The 8,685-nt window shown below is 39.4% G+C and overlaps 1 protein-coding gene across 1 annotated transcript; it reads right to left on the reverse strand.

Moving 5' to 3' along the window:
• Positions 1-1,173: 1,173 nt before the first annotated feature.
• LOC127637193 (DDRGK domain-containing protein 1) lies at positions 1,174-7,348 on the reverse strand. Its single transcript, XM_052118138.1, has 5 exons — positions 7,307-7,348; positions 6,925-7,047; positions 6,635-6,703; positions 1,764-1,856; positions 1,174-1,319 (listed from the first exon to the last, which is right to left on the reverse strand). Exons 1-5 carry the CDS (start codon positions 7,346-7,348, stop codon positions 1,230-1,232), a joined length of 417 nt encoding a protein of 138 aa, XP_051974098.1. The 3' UTR covers positions 1,174-1,229.
• Between the last annotated feature and the right edge of the window lie 1,337 nt (positions 7,349-8,685).

Genomic DNA, 8,685 nt, shown 5'->3' on the forward strand with positions numbered 1-8,685 from the left:
CAACTTCAAAACATTACATGCATCACCTCTAGCGAGATGGATGTGTGGTAAAGCTGGCAGGACAATCTTAAATGCATGTTTCATTTCTAATGGAGTGCTGCAGGATTGCGTAATGAATTGCCTGTAACTATTTCATGGAATGCTTGTTTTGGAAAGTACTCTAGCACAAATCGACCTTAACGTAGCATTTCAACAAGCAGCATTTCATTTAAATGTGTTTCGCAGCATGCATTGAGGACAGGATAAATTAAACCTGCACTGCCCCGTTACACGTAGTCCATTTAGTGTGTTTGTCATGAAATAAACAGAGCAGATGGAGGTGATGTACAGTTCTGTATAGTTGTTCAGGAGGCAAAGCTGTGTGTATTGCTGACAATGTGGGACACTGGAGACTATGGCATTTTCCTGCCCTCAAGGGTCAGACACGCTGTAACATGATTCTCCTGTGTTCCCCTTTAGACCTAGACCTGTACCACTGGTTTCTTTCAATTCCTTCCTTTCTCTTTTTATCTATTTTTCTTTATATCAGTCTCCATCACCACCTTTTGTGCTTGAGATCAAAGATGAAATAAATAAAAAAAGTTTTGCCCCTCTCCAAAATGTCATGTGATTAACAGTCCATTGATACATGATTACAATATACTACAATATTGCAGAATAATATCAGACATGTGACACAGATTATGTCAATAGATGTGATTTATTGCCAAAGGGTCAGTGAGTTTGTTATTTAATCATTTTGCACATTGAATAAGCCATAACTCACTCAACTCTTGTTGTCTGACAATGAGTTTCACACCAGTTAGCATCTTAGAAGAGGTAGAGATCAGATTTCACTGAAGTTATTCTTACACATGTTCTGTCACCTCAGGTTTAACCAGATTAACACATCTATAGAAGATATTTGACCCAGTCCACACCTGCAATATATCAAATAAAGCTGCTCTGTTAGCACTATAAATATATGAAGTGAGCGAGGACAGTTAATTGCTTTTTAATTATTATTATTATTTAAAGGTGCTGTAAGCAATTTAAGCCACTTGTAAAACTTTAACCGCACAACTTCATTTCGTAACCCGCCCTCCACAAACATGTTGTCAGTCTGATGTCAGGAATCCCAAACGTGCAAAATGAGGACACCTATTTCAGTGACATCTGTCTTTTAGTAGGGACAATATACATGTCAAATTGCTTACAGAAATAGTAAGTCGTTTTTATTAAAGTTACAGTTACAGTCTCATTAGGAGGTGGTTGATTGTTTCGTCTGTTGAACCAGGATCCTGACCCAAATCCTGCAGCAGAACTTTCTTCTGAAAGTCCTGGAAAGGGACAGAGAGTGATGCATTAGTTAGGCATATATTCTGTGCTTTAACAGAAACAGCTGAATATCATAAATCTTACTCGACTTTCACATGATAACAGCGCTAGGCTTTTCAAGACATAAGAAGCCAGTTTATTAATCATTTAATCAATATATCAAGAGTTTTTTTGTTTTTATTTGCTAGGAATATGAATAACTATCATAGCTGCTATGAAAACAATGCATTTTAGATGTAATCTGTGTGTGTCCATTGCTGCAAGTCAAGTAAGTATGGGATTGGTTGGCATACTTTGCATTAGACATTCAACATCTGGTCAGTTTTAGTCTTAATTTTGGGTCTCACATATGTATGCAACTGTGAACAATGGTAGGGTGTGTGTGTGTGTGTGTGTGTGTGTGTGTGTGTCTGTGTCTGTCTGTCTGTCTGTTTGAACTAGCTCACCCTGAATTCTCGTAGTCGGTGCAGTTTTGCATGGATGGCCTCACGCTGCACTGCTAGCTCAGCTACATGACTTTTCCACTTCTCATGCTTCTTCTGTTAAAGATATGACACACTACATGTTTACACTTCAGCTGGACACTCTCATTGTGTGGTAGGTGTTGTGAGGGAATGCTTCTGCAATAGGATGAGTCTCTTGTTATGAGACCACTAATTTTAAAGGGTTCTTATTTTTCATTTGTGTGTATTCAGTCCACATTAAATGTTGGTATCTCTGCACTAAATACAGCAGTTTTGGTTTTACGTAACCATTTCCAATCTTTCTCTGATCTTTAGAATCAAACAGGCAATTTTTGCTACTGTACGCCATAATGTACGTACCATAAATCATCTCTTTTATGATTTGCTTGTCACATGTGAAAACTACTTCACTTTTTCTCATTAGGGTGGGCTAAATTGATAAATACTTAATAGGCATTAACATGTTAACTGTGTATGGCCATGTGTTCATATACTCAGGGCCGGCCCGACCCAATAAACAACCTAAACATTTGTTTAGGGCCCGTGATTGGTTCGGGGTATTTTTTGCCCATCAATTACTCTAAATCAACAAAACACACAACCGTATCAATGAAACGTAGTATGTTTCATTTCATATATTTTTTCTAAATTAACTAGAATTTTCTAGAAACCTGTAGGGTCCCATACACTATTTTTGTTTAGGGCCCCCAAAACCCTAGGTCCGGCCCTGCATATACTTGTGTCATTTTACAGTGACAATTAATAAATACAATTTAATAAAATGTATGTCAGTACAATGTTACAGTAAGTCTAATTCTTGTATTTCAAAATCATATGTTTTTAATTTTCAATTCAAATGTACCAATAATACAGCGCAACAGTGCCCACCCATTTTTCCCCAGACGTCTTGGTTCCGGAAGTATTTTACCCATTCATTTTCCATTGGGACTTCTAAAAATTCTTCATACTAAGCCATGGACCAAACCAACTAGCTCTGATCACAACATTACAAACTTTTATTTGAAGCTAAAAAGTATTATAAAAGTATAATCTGACAAAAAGGTACAAGACTGTGTACTTACCATCTTTAATGAGGGAATGAAGTAGCTTGAGAGTGTTATGCCTCCTACACACTACACAACTTTCAAAGACATCGGATCACGGTACCATTCATATTACACAACTGTCTGTCTTGTCATGGAAATCGTAGCATTTTCAAATTACCCGACGAATCGGCAACAGGGGTGAACACATATTTCACTATTGACGAATCCCCGACGACTGGACTCCAAATTACGTTTCACAACAGAGTACACGCGAGAAGTGCTACGAGATACGAAAACAAATGCATGATCATATGTTATGCATTTCAGAATATGATGTGTATGTTTTTAATCACCTAAAGGCATCATATATTTTATTGTTTGAAATATGAAAAAGTTCCTCCTACTGAAATATCTTCCTATTTGCTGACCTGACTGTCCAAGAGAATTGGCAGTTTCTCTCCAACTCTTCTCTTTCTCCACCCGGTTGTGGTACAGTTCAGAGGAAACATCAAATTTTTCCTCCATTTCTTCAGTCCAATGAGACTTTCTTGATACCGCAGCCATGCTAGTTGATGTTCTGTTGTAAGTACATCAGGACTCCTCCCACTGAAACTTCCCGTGCCCTGTTTCTTGCTCTCTCATTGGCTGTATGTCAACGCTGTAGTCGTATTCAGTCAAAATATGGAGTGGTGGTGTCGTAGTGGGCTAAAGCACACAATTATTAATTAGAAGGTCGCTGGTTCGTTCCCCACAGCCTCCTCCATTGTGTCCTTGAGCAAGGCCCTTAACTCCAGGTTGTTCCGGGGGGGATTGTCCCTGTAATAAGGACTCTTAAGTCGCTTTGGATAAAAGCGTCTGCCAAATGCATAAATGTAAATGCAAAACACATTTCCCATTGTGTGATTTGGAAATGCAGACAGGTCCAGATATTTAACATTCTAGATATCTCGCTTACATCGGCGACGAGTCGGCGCTTCTCTCAGATCGTGTCTTTGATAGTTCATACATTGCAATCTTTGCTCACTGGAGCGAGCTCTGATTTGCCAATGATTTCATGCTTTTGTCGGCAATCTCCACAAAACTGTTGGCGAGCGAAAATCAGGCTTAAAATCGTGTAGTGTAAACTCGGCATAAGGAGACAGACTCTAATACGTCATTTGCAGTAAGTCATGGAAGTCTGCGATCGCTGCTTTTTCCTTGGTTTGTTTGCTGCAATTCTCTGATGGACCCTTTTAAAATACCTTTTATAACGAGTTTCTGCCTTCTTTAACAGAAATGTAGCAAACTTTTATATTTCCAATTTAAAAAAATATTTAGTGTAAATTAATAACATTATACTTTGTATTATATTACCATGGAATACTTTGAAAAGATGCTGAGAGAGTGACAGAAAATTTGGTCTATTCTCTCTTCTTACTGATGTTGTCCAGTGCTCTATATTTATTATCTTATTTTGCAAAGCTGTGAAAGCATAATTGTAGATTTTTTCTTTTGCTGTTGGAACAAATGGGCAAGCAAAAATTGTATTTGCTGTGGTCCCCCATTCACCGCCATTCAAGTTTAGCCAACAATGACGACTTTGCTGCATGCAGATGTGTGAAAAGGGTCCATTGGTGGATTTTCTCCCTAAAGATCATGGGTAGAGTAGTTGTTCAGCAGGAATTCTACTATTAAACACAATATTTAAAAAAATAACGTCAATCTTTAAAGGTTTGTAATTTACTGTTAATAATCAATTCCCCTATGGAAAAAATGAATGGGATTTTACTTCTGGAACCAGACGGTGACGCACTATAGAACCCTTTCACATTACCTACCAATAGATATGCAAAGATTCTTCTTGGGTTCACCCAAGAGAAGAACCCAAAAGCAAAGACCAGAGGCCTCCATTCTTTTCTTTTTTATAAATATATATTTTAAATCGCATTTTCTCCCAATTTGGAATGCCCAATTCCCACTACTTAGTAGGTCCTCATGGTGGCAGAGTTACTCACTTCAATCCGGGTGGCGGAGGACAAGTCTCAGTTGCCTCCGATTCAGCGATCCACTCACAACTTACAATGCTCCCCATTGAGTGCGAGAAACACTAATCGCGACCACGAGGAGTTTACCCCATCTGACTCTACCCTCCCTAGCAACCGGGCAAATTTGGTTGCTTTGGAGACCTTGCTGGAGTCACTCAGCACACCCTGGATTCGAACTCACGACTCCAGCGGTGGTAGTCAGCGTCAATACTTGTTGAGCTACCCAGATTCCCAGAGGCCTCCTTTCAGATGTTTTTAAAAAAAGAACACAATTGTTCTTGGATTGCTTCGAGACATGCCTGTCTATCCATGTCAGGCTGATTCAGTGTCAGGCTGAGGCAGAGCTTTATGTAAGGGTGAAAGTATGAGGCTGGGCTTGACATCTGACCTATCCAACTATCCAAGCTTTCAGTCAGATCTTCTGAGGGTGCTACTTCCTGTGTCTAAAGTGATTATTGCTCCTATAGGCCATGCACTAAACCTTGATGTGCGAAGCATATGGAAAACGTTGAAAGACATCGCCTTCTATTCAAACAAATAAGGGGGAAAAAAGGCTCAATCATCTCATCCTAAGAGGATTGAAACAGTCACAGACTGTTCTCTTCTGGTAACACACTCACAAACCCATGTAGAAAGGGGATATCTGTTGAGATCTGCATTATTTATGTTGTTTGTAGATGTATGAATGATAACAGGATCTAATAAGATGCACATGGGAAACAAGGGTAAGCTCTTCTCCCCTGACCTTGTCGTATATTAATCAGCGGATGGACACTCTGCAAACCTGGAAACTCGCCGAGAGACCCTAACAGCTGGAGAGGAAGGAAGGGAGAGTGGTGGACTGTCCGTTTGTAGCTTTAAGAAATTAGTAGGGCAGAATCCAAGGCTATTGAAATACTTGCTTGAGCGTGGTAGATCAATTAGATGTTTTTTTACACAATCCCATTGGGGTTTCTTCATAGTAAGCACCTTGTTAAAAAAAGGCGTTGCAGGAATTCCTCAAGCTGTTAAATTATGACAACAGCTAAGTGCACAACAACAACACGACTGTCCGTCAGTGACCTCATGCTAGGCTGTTAGATACGTGCTTTGCTGGCAGTAGTCCATGTGCAGCTGGGAGCTCATAATCGGTCACAAAAACACGTGTGTAGCATCCTGCATAAGAGCTACATTGTAGGAACTCCTAGTCCATATGCAGACCAACTGATGCATATTGCCCACAAAACTAGGAAGCACTTCTGAAAATTGTAAGTTCTCATCATTGTCTGACTGTAATTTAACTTCCAGGGGTCAGGGTGCACAGGATTTTTAACAGTCCACTGTGAAACAAAATGGTGTGGTGGATTGATATTATAAGCACTTGAAAAAGACTAGCTGGTCTCGTAAAATCACATTAGCATACCTACAGTTTTGCCAAATGATTTGATTGTGGCTTGTTGTTCATACTGTATCATGGCAGTTTACAGGTGAAATGGACACTAGATGCACTACAACAACGACTTTTACAGTATTCACTTTCACAAATGACACATTATCTGTTACCTGTGCATAGATGGGCCATCTGTATTACCTGGCAAAGCAGAGATTATTGCATGTGCAACCAAAGTTAGGAACGATGCAGACATAATACCCTCAAGCAAAATTAGCATGACAATGTAAGTCTGATGAGGCGGGCATGTCGACCCTGGACAGACTCAGGCTGCGTTTGGTGGACACAGATCTGGTTAGTATTATCAAAATAGACGGCCTGCAGAGACGTTTTGACATTGTAAAGTCAACGTACCTTCCGCTGTTCCTCTATCTCAAGTTGCTGCTCTCGTTCCAGCTGCTCTCGCTCCTGACGACGGTGAACCTGACCGATTTTTGGAACACACAGAACAGCTAAGTTGTGGAATAAGACAGTCAACATTAATAAACATAAAAACCTGATTTAGAGGTGAACACTCCCCCAATCTGCCATGCATTGTTTTGATACAACAGATGCATAATTTTCAACACTTCTCAGGAGAATCAAATGTTAAGCCAGTAGAGGAGAATGTATAGGAAAAGGTAGGAAATCAGATGGAAATATACCCTTTCCTCTTTCTTGTCCTGCCATTCGCTCTCCTGAAATGTGTTGTCCTCTGGACTCTTGTCCTGTTTCCCCAGGCTGTTTAAGAAAGCATAGTCTTCCTCTTTACAAATGTCTCGCATGCACTGCACAATGGATAGAATGAAAAAGTACAAGATGAGACACTAATTGAGCCTTTTTCATTGTTTACATAATACATATCACATCCAGTGTCGTAGACAAGTATTTTCAAGCTAATTTTGCAGTCAAAACCTTCATGAGTTTAATTACAGGTGGTCTGTCACAAATGGTTAAATCATGTTGTCAATTGCATCCTCTCTGGAATAGATACTGTATAAAATAAAGACATAACAAAACAGAAATACAGCCCATCCCCAAGTGTACCTTAGACATGGGAATTTGAGCAAACCTTTTCCCATTAGCCATCCTAAAGATGTAGAAAAGAGAAATTCAAATTGTTAAAGAAAATAAAGGGCATCTTTGGGTGATTCATGTTAGACTAAGTAATTTGCACATCAGTCCTTTTCTTTCATATAAATCTGCATTGCTGCACAAACATAAGTTCATTTGAAGTACAATTTCATGCTAAATGCAATCCCATGTTTACCTGTGTTTCTAAAGAGAATAACTCGGCTAGCTCACCTGCACTGAAGGGGTCCTGAAAGCGTCCAGTTTCTTTGCGTAATCCTCTTGTTCGGTTTCTGTTCTGAAACTCTGGGATGGTAAACCTCATACATATAGTAATAAACCCTGACGAAGTACAAAAGACATCATAGCTATTTCTGCACAGGGCTGCTAAAACAACCACAGTGGTGTTAATAAAATCCAGTGTCCCTTCACTTTTGATTAATTGAATCATTCTGTGTCAATATGCTTTCTTCACACTTTTGAAACAGGTCTTCTTTTTATACTGATCGACAGTCAGCTTCCCTGACCTAAACTCTTAAGTGTAAAAACCGTAAGACTGATCACAAATCAGCATTAATGTGTGCAGTTCTTTTTTTAACATATCCCTTTCACAAGTTCAATCATGTTGCAGAGGTCACAGTTATTTTCAGTGATGCCAGTGAATCTTAGGAATCCATACCAGGTTCAAAATGTGGGATCAGCCTAATTCACTGTTTTCAGTGTTCAGTAGGTATCATGAACTAACATTGAAAAATATATTTTTACGGCATTTATTAAACTTGTTTACTATTAATTTATGAAAAACAAAATAATAATAATTCATAGTGCATTAACTAATGCTAACATGTACAACTTTTCATTTAAAAATATATTAGTATACACTGATGAGCCAAAACATAATGACCCTATATGTGCTTACATATGCTTAATATGCTGTTGCCACCGACCCGCCGAGGCATGGACTCTACAAGACCCCTGAAGGTGTCCTGTGATATCTGGCACCAAGACATTAGCAGCAGATCATTCAAGTCCTGTAAGTTACGAGGTGGAGCTGCTGTGGATCGGACTTGTTGGTCTAGCACATCCCACAGATGCTCAGTCGGATTGAAATCTGGGGATCATGTTCCTCAAACCATTCCTGAACAATATGTGCATTGAGGTAGGCAGGGGCGTAGATTCCAGGGGGATGGGGGGTGTAATCCTCCCAATAATCAAAACAAGCAAGTACACCCCCATTTATACCATGATCAATGGAAACATGTTAATGCTTCACGCTGCAACCCCATATGCAGCAGGATGCGATACACAGTGTGTTGTGACACATTCATCCTGTAACCATCATTCACATTTTCTGT

Source organism: Xyrauchen texanus, chromosome 45 (genome assembly GCF_025860055.1).
Source record: "Xyrauchen texanus isolate HMW12.3.18 chromosome 45, RBS_HiC_50CHRs, whole genome shotgun sequence".
NCBI classification, from domain to species: domain Eukaryota; kingdom Metazoa; phylum Chordata; class Actinopteri; order Cypriniformes; family Catostomidae; genus Xyrauchen; species Xyrauchen texanus.